Source organism: Purpureocillium takamizusanense, chromosome 9 (genome assembly GCF_022605165.1).
Source record: "Purpureocillium takamizusanense chromosome 9, complete sequence".
In the NCBI taxonomy this organism is placed as follows: Eukaryota; Fungi; Ascomycota; class Sordariomycetes; order Hypocreales; family Ophiocordycipitaceae; genus Purpureocillium; species Purpureocillium takamizusanense.
In genome coordinates, this window is record NC_063076.1 from 1,192,678 (window position 1) to 1,211,206 (window position 18,529).

At 59.9% G+C, this 18,529-nt stretch overlaps 3 protein-coding genes across 3 annotated transcripts; 1 reads left to right on the top strand and 2 right to left on the bottom strand.

The window, feature by feature from the left end:
- Positions 1 to 2,080: 2,080 nt before the first annotated feature.
- APT1 (Adenine phosphoribosyltransferase) lies at positions 2,081 to 2,839 on the top strand (the record flags this gene model as incomplete). Its single annotated transcript, XM_047990858.1, has 2 exons — positions 2,081 to 2,606; positions 2,694 to 2,839. 2 exons carry the CDS (start codon positions 2,081 to 2,083, stop codon positions 2,837 to 2,839), a joined length of 672 nt encoding a protein of 223 aa, XP_047846868.1.
- Positions 2,840 to 3,547: 708 nt separating this feature from the next.
- JDV02_009210 (Alpha-mannosidase) lies at positions 3,548 to 7,046 on the bottom strand. Its single transcript, XM_047990859.1, has 2 exons — positions 6,642 to 7,046; positions 3,548 to 6,569 (listed from the first exon to the last, which is right to left on the bottom strand). Exons 1-2 carry the CDS (start codon positions 6,795 to 6,797, stop codon positions 3,561 to 3,563), a joined length of 3,165 nt encoding a protein of 1,054 aa, XP_047846869.1. The 5' UTR covers positions 6,798 to 7,046; the 3' UTR covers positions 3,548 to 3,560.
- Positions 7,047 to 14,523: 7,477 nt separating this feature from the next.
- JDV02_009211 (uncharacterized protein) lies at positions 14,524 to 18,134 on the bottom strand. Its single transcript, XM_047990860.1, has 3 exons — positions 17,405 to 18,134; positions 14,838 to 17,066; positions 14,524 to 14,768 (listed from the first exon to the last, which is right to left on the bottom strand). Exon 2 carries the CDS (start codon positions 16,726 to 16,728, stop codon positions 16,276 to 16,278), a length of 453 nt encoding a protein of 150 aa, XP_047846870.1. The 5' UTR covers positions 16,729 to 17,066; positions 17,405 to 18,134; the 3' UTR covers positions 14,524 to 14,768; positions 14,838 to 16,275.
- Between the last annotated feature and the right edge of the window lie 395 nt (positions 18,135 to 18,529).

Genomic DNA, 18,529 nt, shown 5'->3' on the forward strand with positions numbered 1-18,529 from the left:
CACCACCACCGCCCCGAGGCTTCGGAGAGTTCGAGCACTTTGCTCAGATGCTGGAGGGAGAGAGACGATTCGACATGCGTACTTGGTATGTATACTTCCCATGTCGTGCTCCACGGCAGGGAGCATGAGGCAGCCATGTCTGGGAGCGAACGGGAGGCACAGCCTGGGCGGCGTGCTTACCGCCAGTTGCTCAGACGTGGTTCGTGCACGACGGCCGCCCACCCGGCCGCCCACCCGGCCGCCACGGTGGCCTCCACCTGCGTCGGCGAGGCTTCGCTATTTGCCCACGACATCCATTCCGCCTGGGGCTTGGCTGGGCCATCGGTGGGTGCCCACGTCGGTGCCGTGCAGTCGCGCCGCGCGAGTTTCCCCACCATGCCGTGACTTGAGCGCCAGGTCGACGTAACGGAATATATCGTATCGACGATGGCGACGAGGGGGCGCAAGACGGCGAGCGGACGAGGAGGAGGAGTAGGAGGACATGGAGGGCGGGATACGGCTGAAGAATACGAGCGGATCGGGTCTCGGCTTGCGCAGTGCTCGACACGGAGCAGCTGGACGATGCACAATGGCAGATGCAGACGGCACAGGGTGGTATAAGATGGGGATAAAAACGGGTGGCCAGCCGGACGAACAGATTACGTCGAGGCAGAGCAGGCAGGCAGGCAGCCGGCCGTCGCGGGGCAGGCAGGGAGGGGAGGAAAATGGTGAAGCGCTGGGGGACCATGGATGAACCCCGTCCATGTGCCTCAGGGCACACCGACTTTGCGCAATGCAAGGCAAGGTACCTGCTTGCCCCGCGTTGGCGCCTTGCTGCGCGTTGTATCGCCGTGAAGACGACGGTCTTTTTTTCATCGTCTGCTTCATGCCTCGCCCGTGCCTTCCAGGTCCTCTCCAGGTTCCTTCCTTCAATTCCTTTCCATTTTTTCTCCCCCACCCTTTCTTTACCTTTACGGTGCCGTGCCTGAGATGAGGAGGACCGGGGATTCGGGAAGCAACTGCCTGCCTGCTGCGCTTTTCGCCCAACGGCCGCCCAGGCCTGGCTGCCCGCCCTGCCTGTTCAAAAATTAGGTCCCACATTGCCTAGGTACTGTAGGTACTGTGCAGTACCTACCTGTACTTAATAGACAGCCGGGTGCTGTGCCCCTCGATCCGTGCCCGCTGCCATTCCAGTTCCCGCCGGGCAGCTACCCCTCCCTGAGCTTTCGGCGCACCGCTCGGCTTGCAGCGCGCCGCATCAGCACATCGCCTCTCTCAACGGCTGCCCCTCCCCCACCCTCCCCCCTCCCCCTGAGGAAGCCCACTGCAGGTATCTAAAAAGTCGGCAGGGTTGGGAAGGTACCTGGTCTGGGCTGGGTTACCCCTCCTGCAGCTGCTGCTGCACCACCAGGGCTCACATCACCCTCAACGGGCAACTGAAGGGAATCAATGGCACTGCACTGTACCGCACTGCACTGGCAGCCAGCCTATCCTGTGCTGCTCGCGCCTCGCCGCCTCCATCAGGGGAACCTAATCCCGCCGTTGCTGCCGCTGCGCGCCGCCGGGGCTGGAATGCGCTGGCGCATGAGTGCTTTCTCACCCTGCGCTGGCGGGATGCAGGCTTGGCTTCCGCCTCGCTTGCTCTGCTCACCTACCTGATTAGACAGTGGAAAATGGAACATTTCATGAGTCGCCAGCGAAATGCATGCTCAGGGTGTCAGGGTCCAGTGGTACCTGCCCGGTAGCCGGACTGCCGCCTAGCCTGCCAGCTCAGGGCGACAGCAGGAGCGACTTGAGTTGAACCCCCCCTCCCCCTCCACTCACTCCCCGTCCCCTCCTCGACGGCCCTGGCCTGGCCTGGCCTGGCCTGGTCTGCTCCTGTCGCTCCCGGCGGCGGCGGCGGCATTAGCATCCCCAGCCGCGAAAAATCACACACCACCACCTCTCACCCTCCTCCTCCTCTCTTCTCCCTCTCGTTTTCTCTGTTTCGTCTCCCACCGCCTGCCTGCCTGTGTCTGTCTCTCACCAGCCCCCCTGCCGTCTCTCGCTCCTCTCTTTCCCTTCCCTTCCTTCTCTCCCCCCCTTCCACTCCCTCCTCACAATGACCGCGCTGCCTCCCGACCACGCAGCCCCAGAGTCTTCGTCCTCCACCCTGCCAGCAATCACCGCCACGGCCGCCCAAGATGCCTCGGGACGACAGCCCCCCTCCGCCGCCTCCGCCGCCGCCGAACTCGCCAGTGCAAAGATAAGCCTGCGCAAGTCCCTCCGCCAGTTCCCCGACTTCCCGATCCCTGGCATCGACTTCGTCGACATCATGCCCCTCTTCGCCAACCCTGATGCTCACGCCACCCTCGTCTCTGCCCTCGAGCTCCAGATCGCCCAGACCTTTGCCCAGGCCAAGCCCGATGTAATCGTCGGCCTCGACGCCCGTGGGTTCCTCTTTGGACCCGGCCTCGCCCTGCGTCTCGGCGTTCCCTTCGCCGCTGTTCGCAAGAAGGGCAAGCTGCCCGGGCCTTGCGTCACCGCCGAGTACGTCAAGGAGTATGGCAAGGACCTCTTCCAGATGCAGGAGGATGCCATCCGCGAGGGACAAAAGGTCCTCGTCGTCGACGACATCATTGCCACTGGTATGTTGTTCCATGGCCACCTCCCCCCTCAGATCCCTATGGCCGTACGATTAGAGTGCACACCGGCTTACATGTCTGCTCGCACAGGGGGCTCGGCCAAGGCTGCGGCCGATCTCGTTACCCAACTTAAGGGCCAAGTCATGGGCTACCTTTTTATCCTGGAGATTCCGGGTCTCAACGGCCGCGATAAGCTTGGCGAAGCGCCCACCACGATTCTGCTGGAGGACGCCTAATGGCCTCACACGCTTACAAACACACTCAATGCACTAATACAAATGCCGCCGTGTAACTTATACGATCTTCTGAGAGTCTGACACCGCCTCTCGCGGCATCCGCGCCGCCAATGGCGAATCCGAGCCTCGGCTGAGCTCGGAAATTGGCTCACCACCGCGCCATGCACCACCACCTTCTTGACGCATTTTTTGCACTCACGGGCGTTAGGGGAATGCTTCACACTATACAAAAAAGTCGAGAAACAATCTTCTTGGGTATATAGACGGGATATCTTTGGGAGCCTGAAAGCAAAAAAGAGAGGCACGTTGGTGCCTGCGCTGGCAGACGTAACATTCACATGCATTTCTCCCCACTTTGTTCGATGCGCCGATCTGGAACGAGCAAAAAAAAAAGGTTTCGCGGACAGCACTAATACATACAAATCGCCAATACAATGGATCTTTGTCAGCGACCCTGGCGATGCAATTTTGCCTGCCAAAATTGTCTCGAATCCTGTGCGCAAATGCTAATGTGCCCAAAAGACTAGATGCCCCTGCTCCAGGGAATGCTGCATGGAAATATCCTACTCCGTGTGTGTGCTCGGTCTATCGTGAATTCATCAGGTCTCGGAGACAGTTGGGCTACACACACCTCAAAGGCCCCTCCACTGAGAATGGTGTAGACGCCCATGTGTTCGCCAGCAATTGATGTCGGTTCCCCCCCCCCCCCCCTTCTCTCTCGCTATATCACGGCGGCATTGGCAATGGGCAGACCCTGGCTCTCGATGCGGTACCGCCTGCGCATGCCTGCCGCGACGGCCTCGCCGAAGCGCTCGTAGTCGCCGCGCTCGCCGCCGACGAGCACGAGGGGCACGCCGTGGACGCGCTTCATGCCCTTTGGGGTGCGCTGCTCCGAGGTAAGGAGGGGCCTATCTACGCCGGCGTCGAGGCGGGAGCCCTCGTCGTCGTCGACGACGACGACGAGCTGGAGGGCGGCGCGGGCGGGGGAGAAGCTGGGTATGTTGTCGAGCTTGCGACTGAAGGAGCAGCCGCCGCGGCGCATGACGATGAGCTGGTGCTCGCGGGGCGCGGCGTCGGGGAGGGGCCCGTCGCAGGCCAGGCCCGCCAGGTAGATGCTCGTCCAGGGGAAGCCTGAGGCTGGGTCACCGGCGTCGTATCCGGGAGAGCCGGGGATCGGGGTGTCGGCGGCGAGGGCGGGGACGGGGTGCGCGCCAGCGCCGACGGCCGTGTGGCCGAAGAAGGAGAGGATGGTGGCCTCGGAGGACGGGTCGTCGTCGGCCGAGGGCACGTCCGTATGGGAGGGCTCGAAGACGGACGACACGGCGCGGAGGAGGTGTTTGAGGAGGGACTCGGAGGGGATCGGCGCGAGGTCGTCGTGCACCATGTCGCCACCGCGGCGGCCGCGGCCGTCGTCCGCAGCCGACTGCATAGGCGGCACGGGGCTGTCTGCGACAACGGGCATGGTGGCGTTCTGCCGCGGCGGCACATCGACCAGGAGCTCAATCTCCACCGAGTCGCGGAGACGCCTGCATGTAAAGGCCTCGTCCTTGAGGTGGCTCACGTGCTCGGCATGGAAGAAGACCGTCTCGTGGCGCCCCAGTTGCGTGCTCCCAACGTGCGTGATTCTCCAGACGTAGTCGCCGAGCTCGTCGCCTGGCTCCCTCTCGAGCTGGAGCCGCAGGCCCTCGAGGTTCTTGGCCGTCGGGCCCGCGTAGCTGTACCACATGAGCGAGGCGCCGAACTTCGACATGAGCGAGCTCGCGGCGTCGCTGGCTGGGAACTCGATGGCCGAGATGACGCGCGGGACTGGGGCGGCGCACGTCCCGTTCTGTGGCAGCAAGCTGGGCGGCAGGGTCCAGGGGAAGAGAGTGTGGTTGGACAGGGCTCTGCGCTGGATGATGCGACCCTTGCCCTTGTCCTCTATCTGGACCGTCTCGAGGGGACCGTGGAGGTTGGGCGTGTTGTAAAGGTCCGTGAAGCGGGAGACATCGAACAGATGCGGCCGCGCGGCCGTCATGGACCCGGACAGCGAGTCTGGCTTTGCCGGCGCGGGGCACGAGTTTGTGAACTTTTCATCGTAATACCTATACGCGGAGACGTCCTTCCGGCTTCCGTGTGATGTCTTTTGCGGCCGCGTCTTCTTCTCCTTGGGTATGATGAGCGGGTGCCCTTCCGTTGTGAAGACATACGCGGCGTCGAGGCTGTTCAGCGGGTGACTCGGGTCAAACAGCAAATACATATACTTTGTCGTCTCGCCGAGAAAGAAGCTCTCCATGCGGTCTTGCTGCTCGCCCGTCCGCACGTCCTGCAGGCCGGCCCATCCGCAAGGCGCGTAGCATCGCTGACGAATATCCTTGAGGACCATCTCGCCGACGTGCAAGTACCACGGGTCCTGCGTCGCCCGGTATAAGTGGTACGTGGACTCGATGAACTCGGGGCGTCCGGGCCACCATCCGATGCCGGCCTCGACGTTGTTCTCGCGGATGGACCAGCGCTCCGGAAGCGCCGAGTAGCGAGTCCACAGCGCCGTATAGACGAGGTTGGCCTCGATGGCCTCTTCGACCTCGCCGGCGAGAGCGAGGAGACCAGGGTAGAATGCGCCCAGGCTGTCGATCCACATCGTGTACGGCTGGCCTGTCGCGCGGTGGCTGTTGGAGTAGTAGGGATACTGGCTGCGGTCGGTGTAGATGTGGCGCTTCACGGACGCATGCGCCTGGTGCCAGGCCTCAAGAAACGCGTCGGCGGAATGCATCTGAGGTGGGAGCGGCCCGTGGAGGGACGCAGGGTCGAGCCAGTCAGTGGTGCTGTGGCGACGAGACGTCGACGCGTTGGGCATGCCGTGGCCAGAGAGCAGGATGTGGCTCTTGAGCGCGTACTCGAAGAAGCTGTCCATGCCCGCCCCGATACCTGAATGAGGCCCTATCCACAGTCCGCGCTCCGCGTCGATGCCATTGCCGATGAGGCCAATCTCGCTCCTCCTGCGCCAAACCTCCCAGAAGGCTCTCTTGGCCGCCTGCTCGAAGCGCGGGTCTCCGGTCAGGCGACTCAGCACCGTGAACTCGAGCGTCAGGCTGCCGGCGCCGGCGCTGCAGGTTTCTGTGATCTCCGGCCGGCCCTCCGATTCCGCCGTATTGGCGGAAGCCTGGTTCAACGGCGAGTTGGTGTAAAACGGGATACCCGAGCGCAGGTTCACACGCGGGTACGGTATGCCCGTGACAGTATAGAATGCGGGCAGAAGCCTCTCAGACAGATCAAGCGCCAGTCTCAGGAGCTGGCCATCGTATCTGAAGCGGTTCGGCCACGGTATCGGCGGCAGCTCTAGCGGGTCGTTGGTCGGGAACCCGTCTAGGGGCGTCGCTTCGTAGCCTGGGATGGGCAGTTCCCCGATCGCAAACAAGTGCGCGCTGAGAAGCCCGCCGACCCCGCGGATGACCGTCTCGAATACCTGAACCTTGCTGTCCAGATCGAAGCCCCTCGCTCGAACGCCGGTGCCGGACGGGCCCGTCCTTCCATCGCCGTAGTATCGCACGAACTCAGCCACGCCATCTTGGAAATCGCTCAGGGCCTGCGGTCCGGTGTAACCCCCATCCTGCGGCCCTCCAGCAAGAATCGCAAGCGTCGAGAGACTGTCGATAAGGGTCAAGGAGTAATTTCCGAGAGCATCGTTGAGCTCAATGCGCCCGGGGTTGTCGCGGTCTCTCGTCAACGAGGAGCAGGTGAGCGGCCGCAGCTATCGTCGAAACGCGCGTCAGCACATGTCGGCTGCGAGCATGTCTCGGGAGTACCGCGCATGCATACGTACCTCGTCCTCTGGAAAGGCGTGCTTCATGTAGTTGCTGAAGCCGTGGTAAAACGTGTCTACCGTTTCCTGGCGGAGCTGCGCCAGGTAATCGGCTCGCATCGTCGCCGCCAGCCATGGCTGCAGAGAGCATAGCAGCAGCAAAGCGATCCAAGCCATGATGCCTCGGATGTCTCGGACAGCAGCCGCCCGTCGCGCAATGTGCCGGGAAGCGATCGAGGCGACGGCCCCGACCACCGGCTGGCCGAAGGTTGACTGTCTGTCGACTGGGCGCTACTGGGCGCAGTTCAGAGGAGAAGCAAAGAGCTCCATCTGCGCTGTGGGTGTCGGCAAGAGCGGGCACGCAAAGAAACCTCTTCGCGCCTCAGGAACCGGACCGCGAACAGCGTCGACTGTGGTCGTGGTGACGATGAATCGAGCTGGCTGGCCTCTTCGGGCGCCACACACGCGATCGGACGGTTGTGCATAACCGTGGCTGGTGTCTGTGGCTGGTGTGTGAGTCGGCAAGCCCCGCGAATGCGGCCATTGGTCACCGACTCAGCGGCGCACTAACCCTCATTGTCTCAACTCTTAACCTCACCACCGAAGTCGGCAATGCAGTTCAAGTCCTCACAATGCTGTCCAAGACCATGATGAAGTCGCCGCAGGGCCTGCGAACATGCCAATCGCCACGGCTGCGGCCCGAGCCTCGACGCTGAGACCTCGCTGATCCTGCGAATGACAGCGTGGTAACACCGTGCGCCCCTTGCCTCAACGCCAGCCTGCTGAGCCCGTCGAGCCCGTCGCACAAGGCGTGAGGCGGGCTCGTACCTGGCCCTATCGCCTCGTTCGGTCAGATTTTCGGTTTCAGCTGTTTGCAGATTGTACGAGACATGTACCAGCCGCGGAAATGCGATCCAAACATGCACGACACACCTGGTCTCAACAGGTTCAGTGACGCCGTCGCATGACGCCGTCGCAATCGGACAACAGGCACGAGTCTGCACAACCTTGTCTGAACTTGGTGCGCAGCAGCACGAGAGTATTTAAAGCGCCTCATGGGGGTTTACTCGTCGATTCGCCGGCCCGAATCGTGTATGAGGTCGATGAAGGGGATGCCGACTCTCCTCAACACTCGGGTCACGGCGTGCAATGGGTTCAGTATGCCTGTCAGACGGCCATTGCGGTGGCAATGGACCGCATCACCTTCGTGCCGCCCTTGGAGCACGGGCGTGTAATTATACGATGCTAGGGCTGAGTACTTTTGTCTTGTGCGACGAGACAACTCGTATCTGATGACCAAGTATCAATACATGCTGACAAGGTCGAATAGGGCTCGCTGCCACCGGGGCTCAATCCTTCGATCTTGCAGGCACGGCGGCCCACAACCTCATACCCTCAAGTCAATTAAAGGCGGGGTTCGGGTATTACACAGCGGAGGGCGGCTGCAGACTGACAGGTAAGGCACATCGGGGGGGTTCAGAAGCAAAGGAACGTTACCATGAACCGGCCCGCCTCAGTCGCACGACGTCAGTTCCTGCCCAGACCGTTCTTGTAGGCCCTTCTCCAAGAGCTAGGGTCGCGTTGACGTAACGCCCGAGTCCCTCTCAAGTTGAAGGACCTGTAAGGAGTACGTCCACAAAAGCTGTCATGCGGGCCGCTCTTCGGAAAGAACTGTCTGCACGTCATCCTCAACCAATATGTTGAACAAGGCAGCCTCCGTGGGCATCAATACGTGATCCGGCGCAAGGCCGAGGTCTCCTTTGAGAGAGTTGGATATGCGACCAGCTTCTCCCTCTGCGTACTACGCACACGCAGGCTGAATCGCCTGCATTTTCAGACGCCAAGAAGTCCATCCCTTGTCCCGGATTCGAGAGGCGCATGTTTACAGCGGTCAGCCGCGCTCGAGCGAAGCAAAAGTCTCTTACGTGCCTTTGAAACACCCTTCCAAGAAAAATCACTCCAGAAGTGACGCTTATAGTGTCGAAGACATGGTTTGCCATGTACAAGCTGACGTTTCACATGCAAGCGGTGGCCCGAACAGAAGTCGTAGGGTAGCCGTTTGCGCGATGTGGAGGAGATGATGTTGAATGGCTATCTCGAGCCGCGGCATGCACAGTCACTCACAGGAGATGCTGCGTATTCTATTACGGCTGCGGACCTGGTCATCTCAGAGCTGGACGCTTTCCTTTACTGCGTCTACTACACAAGGAGACGAGCGGCCTCGAAATCGAAGACTATGCTACGGGAGGTCACCCGCCATCCGGCCGGACGAAGCAGCCTTTCTTACGCCGCGAACAGAATTATCGAGGACTACTGAAAAATGAGGACCACGGCCGCACATGCTGTGCAACGGCGACGTGGCTATCACCAGCGAGGAGCGGCGGCCGAGCGGCCCCGTTTGTTGTCGCGCCAACCCGGGACCGGACGCACAACGGAGGCCCTCAGCCCCGAGACGGGCCCCGGGACGTGGGCCGTCGAATTGCGGGTCGCGCCGCCGCTATGGCTTCCCCGGCTCCATAGCAGATCATTGTACGACGACGATCGACGGGCTGTGAGGGGCGACTAGCGAAAACGGTTGATGGGCTGAAGCTGGATCGGGCAGTGCCCGAGAAGTGAGCGGAGCTGAGCAACGGCCCGAGGTCCGTGATGAGCGAAGACCATGGAGCAAGCTGGCTCTACACGCCCCTCCGAGCCGTGTGGCCTTGTGTGTGTGTGTTAGTGGCCGCACCTTGGTTGGCCCTATCCGCTCACGGTGAAGCCTCGCCTCGCCTCGCCTCGCCTCGCCTCACCTTGCCTTGTTATGTCGGGTCAGCTAGCCCTAGCCTTGCCAGCTCGCAAGGCGTGCGCGCCGCGTGTGTGTACCTGGGGTTTGTGAAACAGGTGTTGCGCTGTTGGATGGGCCTCACTCCGCGTAGAACAGGGACCGATCGTGGTTGCGCCTCCTCACGTGTCCCTTGCGCCTCATCGTGGAGCTCATCACATAGTTGGTCGTTGATGTAGATGTAGATGTTTGTTGTAGATGTACGAGCGTGAAACGCACCCCCCCTCCCGTCCCCTCCGCCGCTCCCGGGGTGGCAATCGGACAAGCTCAGTGCTAAAAGTGCTAGTAACTTAGTAGTCACATCAGCCTACAAGGCAATAGAAGCGAGGCATATGCATCGCGTGCTAGCCAAATGTTTTTCCTGAATCATAGACTCCCGTGACAGTCTTGAACCTTGACTCGAGAAGGGCCGCCCTCACAATAGGTAAGCTCGGCGGGGGCGAGTTGGGTGAGCGGCTTTCGTGACAGCAGGAGCGAGCGTCGATCACGGCGCTTGCCGCCGCCGCCGTCACCACGCGCGCGCATGGCGACGTCGTTGGCCGTCAACACACACATGTCAATCAATCAACAATAATCTACAAAGCACATAATACGTTAGGGAACAACCACCACCCCCCTCCCCCCAAAAAATAAAGATGAAAAAACGTGTTTCGAAGAATTTAGAGTTCACAGGTGCAGCCAACTCGGGGGGTTCTCTCCACGACGGCAACGGTGGCGCGCGCGCGCGTGCGCTATCTCGCGATCGACCCTTGCTTGTCCTTTCCCCCTTGTTACTGCTCCTATGATACCTCCCCTCGCTGCCTTCACTTTGTGGTCTGGTCTGGTCTGGTCTGGTCTGGTCTGGCCTGGTCCGCTCTCTCTCTCCCTCCCTTCCTGCCTGCACGCAATGACTCGCGAATCGGGAGCTGAAGAGAGCTGTCAGCTGTCTCGGGCGAGCGCGCCCTCGGATGGCATGTAGTAGTTTACTGCACGCCACGACGATAGACACGCAATAAGAAAAGAAAGAAGAAGGAAACAACAAAACAGCACAGTCGCCCAAAGAGGCGCACGCGCGCTACTCGGCCGACGATAAGCAGCGCCCGCCCGAACGCCCGAACGCCCGTGGCGCCCGAAAAGCATTTTTCTCTCTTTCCTGGACGACTGGCCGAGGAAACCGCGGCGCCACAAATGGCAGCAGCAAAGTCGCGCAACGATTTGGCGTCATGTAGATAACCCTTCTTTTGTGTGCAATTTTACACGACGATCGAGAACTAGACCTACCACCACGAGCTAGTAGTAGTAGTAGCACGAATCAATCACCCACTCACTAAAGAAGACTGACGCCAGCGCCGGCCCCGACGGGCCGTCGTGCGCCATGTATGTATGTCTTTCTGTCTCTTTGTCTCTCCGGCCCACGTCTGATCCACATCGGGGGGGAGGGCTGTTGCTCTAATAACGGGGTGGCAGCAACTAGTACACGTTGAATAGTAGTACGTAGTACCAAAGCATCCTAGCTACCAACTTTAGTTACTGGAGCAAAGCAGCAACGTTGAGCATTCCATGCGCATACTAACTGATGCTAACGCCAGGTAGTCTAGCCCACTCGTGCGGCTCGGCTTCCACGTACGTAGTAGTAGCTACTGACTAGTTAGCAGTACGCACGTACGTACGTCTAGTGGTAGCTCTGCTAGCTTCAACGGCGTTCAGGGCGCGGGCGGGCGCGTCATGTTGACGAAACAGACCCATGGGCGGAGTCTGTCCCTTGATTAGGGTTGCATGCACTGTACTTTGTTTTCCCCCTTTCGGGAAAACTTTTGAGAAGGACGCTAAAAATCTTCCGGTCGATCGTACCTGGGGCGGGGAGGGGGGTCTTGCTTGGGGGCTCTTGGGGGGAGGGGGGGCGTCTACGAGGCTGAGAGTTAAAGCCTAAGTAGCTGCCTGCCCTGCGTCATCTTCAAGTCGTCAAGCCACCTTTTTCTTTTTTAGGGCCAGCCCGAAACAGCAAATTCAACGACAACACCACCACTACGTACCACCACCACCACCACCACCACTGCCACCACCGCCTCTTCCTGCTCCTCCACGTCCTCCTCGTCGTCTTTGTAATGCTTGCTACGTATTCCCTTTCTCCGCGGGCAAATGGAGGCAGGCGCCAGGAACGAAAGAGCAGGGTCTCACCCCCCCCTCCCTCTCTCCCCCCCTCCCCACCGTCCCCTTCCATTCCCCCACCTCATCATCGTCATCATCCATCACCTACATTTGCGGCTCTCCTCCGTCTGGGGCTCTGTCTGACCCCAAATCGACAACGGCATCGCACCCCCTGGCAGGAGGCTTTTTTTTTCTTTCTCTCCTTTTGTCACCATCTGCCCCTCGGCTCACGACCATCCGACCCGCCCCTACTACACGCCCCCGCGCTGGGCTTCAACGGGAAGCAAGTCTCGTTCCCGTTGACCAAAAGAAAACCAGCGATTGGATCTCGCGAGGGACCCCAATCCCGGAATTTGCTTTCCCGCTGACCTGGCCTGGCCTGGCCTGGTCTGGCCCGCCACGCTTGTGGCTGAAGCCCGAGGTGCCCTCCCGCGATGAACAACAACAACTAGCCTCCCCATCCTCCTTCAAGAAAGAGAGTGAGCCACGTAGTAGTTCTACTGCTGCTGCTACGAGTGCTACGTGCGCACTACATACAGTGCCGACTCGGTAGAGACACATGCGACAATCTGAGACCACGTTTTAGGGGGGGCGTGGTCGGAGCAGAATTTCCGCACGCGCGTGCCTGACGCCGTCTGGCCGGTTGCCTGTAACACAAGATGGCGTCTTACCTGTTGCTGGTGGCCCGAGATCCCCAGCGATAGGCAGTCTCTTCGTAATCGTAGTACTGTCTACAGTACGTTGTAGCGGATCGGAGTTTTCACGATTTTTGCTCCACGGAGCAAACGCCGGTCGGATCGGATCGGCCACGCCATCTTCCCGAACCTCCTCCATCTCAACAACAACCTCCATTCAATACTGTACCTACTTTGCAACCCGCCTTACCTACCTACCTACTCACCCACCCATCCTATCTGCACGAAGAGCAATTCTTTTTTCATTCTGTCCTTTTTCTTGATCCGCATCTCAAACACCGAACCCTGTCCTGTCTCGGCGAGGGGGGCACGCGCGCCAAAGGCGAGCGAACAACCCCCCCCAACCCCCCCCCCCCTTTTGCTTTTCTTCCTCCCCCTCTAGCCAGACGCTAACAAAAGAGACACTTTGTTTTTCATGTGTTCCCCGTGCTTTTTTTCTGTTCTCGGCGAGATGGGCCGTCGGGGCAGATCCGAACCGAGCGCCCCTGTCTTATATCGCCCCGTGCAGTGCGAAAGCTCGGCTTGCCCTTCTCGGCACAGCATCGGTCTTTCCGCCCCATTACGCAACAGGAAGAAGAAGACGAAGGGGAAGGAGATAAAAAACCAAAGCCGGCACCCTTTTTTCTGCCTGGCGGAAGGACCGGGGAGAAGAACACGGAGTCCACGGGGCGGACGGGCGGGCGGCGGGCTCGGACGGTTTGGTTCACGTGTCCGTGTTACACTATGCCCCCGCTGTGTGGGATGAAGGGCACGGTATGTACACTTGGCAGGTGGGAAATCAAAGAGATTCTAGGCCTGCCTCCGCCTCGCGTCTCGAGACTTTTGCGCCGAGTCGTAGGGGGGTCATATCTGCGCATGTGCACTGCTTACCTCTCTCTCTCTGTGCCTCTCTCTTCCCCCGTTGTTTTGGCGGTACGCTGCTTCGCATGCTTCGTCCCCAGCTCCCATGATGGCGATCTGCCCGTATCTCGAGGCATCAGGGAACCAACGCCATTCAAACAATATACTCTACGCTCATCCAACTCTCCCCCCACGTAACGGGCCCCTTTGTTGGGGAAGCGGGAACAAGGGTACCACTGCTCACTCCATTGGGAGCGTATGATGCAACAAGAGCTGTTTTCGTGCGGCCGAAACTGGCCTTACACATGGGCCAGGCTAGATCCTGCTAGTAACATAGTACTTCGTACCTGCTCTCCTACATACCTGCTGCCTTCACCTCTTTCTGGAGACTTCAATTTGCACATTCGTAGTTACGTACTTGCTTGCCACCACTTTTGCAAAGCTTCGTTTCAAACAAGAGACTTTCCGCCCCGACCTTCGTCGCTAGTACGTAGGTATAGCCGATACCAAAGCAGAGCAGAGCAGAGCAGACCCCTCCCTCCTAGAAGCCTAACTAGTTATCGCCGTGCCTGCAACTCTGTAGGGCCGTTAAGACCGCCGCCTCCGCCGCCTCCGCCACAATACCGGTCCCGCGGACGTGGCGACGGGGCAACCTTTTGTCTACCCCGTGGTGGTTTGTGCTACGTAGTACAAAGTGTGGCTACCCGCCCAGACCAAGCCGCGAAAGGAGGGAGGGAGGGAGGGAGGGAGGGAGGCAGAGCTCTCTCTCCGATACAGTTTTACGTGTTAGACGCCTCGGCCGCAACAGTATCGCGCACGGGAAGGGGGGGAGGCAAATAAAAAAAGATCACGGGTCGGAGGGTGTCTTGTTCTCCGGAACCGTTCCGTGCGGGTGTAGTTTGTACGTATGCGCGCGATTTGTGCGCCTTGCCATCGTCCTCGTCCAGTCTGTTCGTCCGTCCGTCCGTTCCCACGCACGTACAGAGTACACGCACATACTTGGACGCGCACTCGGCGGCGTGCAGAGAGCATGTGTGCCGTACTGTACCGTCACCACGCAGCGATCGGTGCTTGCGCGAGCCAAACACTGCCCTGTATACGTACGTACTAAGAGAGCTCGAGGGGAGGGAGAGCTCGAGGGGGAGGGAACCTTTACCGCAAATCACAGGGCGGCACCTTGCGGGTGGTCCTTGACCCTCCCTTTTCCCCCTATTGCAAAAAGCCCGCTTCAGCTCATCGGTGACATGAAACCCCCCCCAAAAAACCCTTTGCCACCCTCTCTGCTTGATACTGACGCACCACGTATGAACTTGTTGAAACTTGCCTGCTTGGCCATCACGTACAGTCCACGAATTCGATACTGTACTGTACTGTACTGGGCAAATGTTGGGAGACGGCCCCCCCCCCCTCGCCCATTGTCCCGGTGCCGCCATCCCCGCCCCGGCTCTCGCTCGTCTCCATGTGGCGCTTGCTGGGGATTTCTGCTCGCTCGGCATTTCCAAATAGTAACTCTTAGGGCCATGCTTTTGTTTTTCGTCCTTCCCTATTCGCATCGAATCCAGCGGGGATCCATGTTCACGATTCTGGCAGCTGTCAACCCGGCCGCAGCGTTTGTCTCGCATCCATCTCGCTCTGAGTGGTGCGCGCCCTTCTCTGCCTGCCTGCCTGCCGGACTTAGCTTGGGATCAGCGCGCGCGCCGCGATGCGGCCCCCCTTTCGGTCAGGCTCACTCACGATACTGTACTTAGCTGGGCACTTGACGCTCGGTGACCAAGGCATGGTCTTTGGACCGACCGCAAGGGCCACCCGGTCCCGAGAGCCAACAGCTCGGGGCCGGCTGGACGTGGGGTTCCCCTTTCTAATCTTTTTGCTGCGTCCACGGCCGACAGCCGCCCTCCGAGACGGGGCTGCTCACTAGTTAACTTAGTACTACGAGGCTCCGGGGGCGCCATGTCGTACGAACGCCACACAGTCTCCCCAGACTGTTCTGTCGGCTTGCCAGGTTGGTGGCGGTGCCGTTGTACCTGCTACCTACCTTGGGACCTTGCTTGGCCTCACAGGCAGGCAGCTCTGCCGTTTGTGCGGCGTCACACTAGCGGGCAACCTTACATGCTGCCGGCATGAGGCTGTAGGTACAGTATACGTAGAAACCATCATGGGCCTCTGCTGCTGAGCCCTATTCCAAATCATCAAATGCAGCATTTGTTGTGGTCCGCGTGGCTAATACAGTAAGACCTGCGAGGTGAAGTGCGGTACATGTGCGGTCGCGTACCCACAACAAACGTGCGAATGCAACGCTGGACGTGTGGACACGACTCACCACCAGATTATGGCTCGGCCTTGTTGATGAAGCTTGCTGGACCGAGGGCCCGCCTCGCTTTGATTAAGCTGGGAGGGTTCGATTTGCTCTGCTTCCTCGGACCCGTAACCCTGCCTTCCTTTACAGGTGAGCACACTCCCTGTTGGCTAACATCAGTCTGTCAGTCTCCTCCGCCTGCCATACATAGCAAGACATGTCATGGGCGACTATGCTCGCTCGAGTGAATTCAAGCGAGTGCGAGTTTTCCGGATAAACGGCTGCGTGCCGCGCCGCCCTCTCTTTAGTAGCGGGGGGTGCCTTGGGGTACTGTATTTTGGCTCTTTTCTTTCCCTGGTTGCTGCAATGCAATGTCGACTCCGCGATCCATTTTCGAAGTTGGGGGTTTGCTCCAACAAGGCTCTCGGGGGTGTGCGGGCCGCCACGAGCAATGTGGCCACGAGGGTGGCGTTTGGGACTTGACGACCAGTCGCCGCTCACCGGTAAGTAGGCATTGGGAGCAGGTACGAAACGGACGCCAAAGAGACTGGTAAAGACCACTGGTTGCTGTGTTCCATTGCTCCGCACTGCCTGGCAGCTGAGTGGCGATTCAATACCTAGTAGTGGGTGATACCTTACCAGTGGTACTGTAAAACCGTCAAGACGTTGCGGCACCAGCACACAAGGCAGCAAGCCCTCGTTCAAGTTGAGCTCCCGTCTTGCTCTCTCTGACTTGAGCCTCCCTCTCTCGCTCCTTTGCTTTCCGAGTGGGGTGATTCCGTCCCTCTCACATGGATCCGCCAAGCTGCGGTCACCATGCTGCCCATGCTCCCAGACTGCCGCTGCGTTTTGACACGGGCCGGCTCCCTGTCGCTCCTACCTGGCGCGGCAAAACGGGGCTTCCCCAGTCGGGCTGTGCACACGTGCATCGTGAGCGGCCCACGTCAACTCAAATCTCATCAAGGCGGATCTCGTCCCGTCAATCGACAAGCCCAGCCAGGTTTGAGCCAGCCAACGGCGTTGGTCATCTGCCAACTGCAACGGCAGCAGAGCAGACGACGTGGGCCACCCCCGCGAGCGGATGAAGCGCCACGGCGTGCCTGGCCCTTGGGGCGCTGGCGCAGAAGCAAAGTTCCCGCCTCTGCCGCCTCTCTTTTCGGACTGTCCGATGGTCAATGCAAGAGAAAAGAACAGGATCAAGGCTCCGGACACTCTCCGCGTCATTTTCCAGAGTGTCGGGACCTGCGTCGCATCTCGTGGGCACACTCGGCGCTTGGTGTGCGCAACGTCTGGTGCCATCGTCTCAAAGTACCAGTACTTCAAGGTCATGGGTTTGCAGCAGCCACAGGAAAGATGGCGGGGGGACTGGTGGGGCCGTCCATGGGTGGAAGCTATCACCACGCCCCCATCTGGCCCCCGGCCCCCGGCCCCTGAGGGAGGTGGTGGCCTCAACTCTGTGGGGCATGACTGCCTGCCTTCCTGCCCGCCGCCCTTTAGGCTTGTTGCCGGTGCGGTGCGGTGCGGTGCGGTGCTCACACGCCTCTGCTGGGCGCCTCCAAGTGAGCGTGCGTCCGTGCAATGACTCCGTTTCGATGTGCCTCCAGTTGAAGAGGCGCCTCCTATTTTGGGCGACAGCGATGATGGGCAGCGAACCCCGGACAATCAATCTGGGCGAGTGAGAGTCAGTTAGTTGCTACTCTGTAGTCTGTACCCGCTCGCAGCACGGTAGCAACAGCCGCAGCCGCAGCCGCAGCAGCAGCAGCAGCACTAGCAGTGCGCACCCGACGACGAGACAGAGGCGCGCCATTGTCTGTGCGGCCCACCGTCTGTCGCTTGTCGCTTGTTCCAAACGAGAAAGACGACGTACACATTGACCGCAGCTGGCATCTGTCGCATACCGGGCGACGGTTGCCTGGCTGGCTTCGCGATGAGGCACCGTCCTCGGCTCGCTGTCCATGGTCTCGTCGTTTATTGTGTCGGTGGCGGAGTTTTTTTCATGACTTACCTTACTACTACTCTTACTACCACACGATGTTGGCTGGTGTCGGGCTGAGAATTCGGGGCCACGTTTGCTCCAAGCCCGTGCTTTCTTCACTCGACTCCTGCCCAACAGACGGATGCGTAGATGCCGCGCCCGCTTTCTGTTGTTCGCGCCTGCCACGCATCGCCCTGTCTCGCCCCGCCTTGCCCTACCTGGACTTGAGGCGTTGCTGTTGCTTGATAATCAAGTAATTTAGTCCATGATTTCTGCGGGCCACAGCGGGCCTCAACAGTCAACGCCCCCCACCAACGACCTCAGCCATCAACCTCGCATCCGTCCGGAACCTAAGCCGAATCCGAGTCCAAGCTTGCGAGGGTGAGACCCCTAAGGCACCTAGATGTTAGGTAACGTACCTGGTGGAGGAGAGGCGGAACGCTGGAGGACTAGGTAAGTGTCTTAGCACCTGGAGGGCCGGGGCAGTAGCGCCCGCCACTGGCGCTGCCATCACTTTGGGCTGCCACTACCGAGGCAGGAAGGACGCAGCGACACCAAGGCCCCTTCTCTGTATTGGCGAAAAATGCGAGTCCATGGCAGGCGCCCAAAGTAGACAAAGTATCCAAGGTACCTGTAGGTAGGTGGCTATTGCAAGGCTAGGTAAGGTAAGCTAGGCACTGGTAGTACTATACCTGTGCCTTCGGGCTGTCGAATATATCTAAGGCAGGTTAGTACCTTAAGGTACATGGGTATCCAAGACGTTGTAGATGTGTGCTCCAGAAGGGAGGAAAGAAGTCCCCCAAGCCTGCCTCCTTGGTCGGATACCTTAGGCAACGTACCTAGCCTGCATACAGGTAGGTACCTACCAAGGTCTGGTACTTACTCCGCAAGGCAGGTGATGTCGAGTCGCGTGTACCTAAACTGCTGCCTGGCCCAGCTCAGCAACGGGTGCGGTGCGGTGCGGTGCTGCACCATGCGGTCAATTCAGCAAGCAACTACGTACCTGCCCTACCTGTAAGGCAGCTGCCTGTCGCCACTGCCCAAGGTGTGGTCTTGGAGGTGGTAGTATTGCCCATGTACTTCGTAGGCATCGCACGCAGGCAGAACGGCGTTCGACCAAGTAAGTGCCTCTTCCACCACCCTCAACGCACGTCA

Coding starts and splice junctions, on each gene's coding strand:
- JDV02_009211 (XM_047990860.1), bottom strand. CDS start 16,728: ATGACCTTGAAGTACTGGTACTTTGAGACGATGGCACCAGACGTTGCG.
- JDV02_009210 (XM_047990859.1), bottom strand. CDS start 6,797: ATGGCTTGGATCGCTTTGCTGCTGCTATGCTCTCTGCAGCCATGGCTG. Junction 6,570..6,641: donor ACGCCTTTCCAGAGGACGAG/GTACGTATGCAT, acceptor TTTCGACGATAG/CTGCGGCCGCTCACCTGCTC.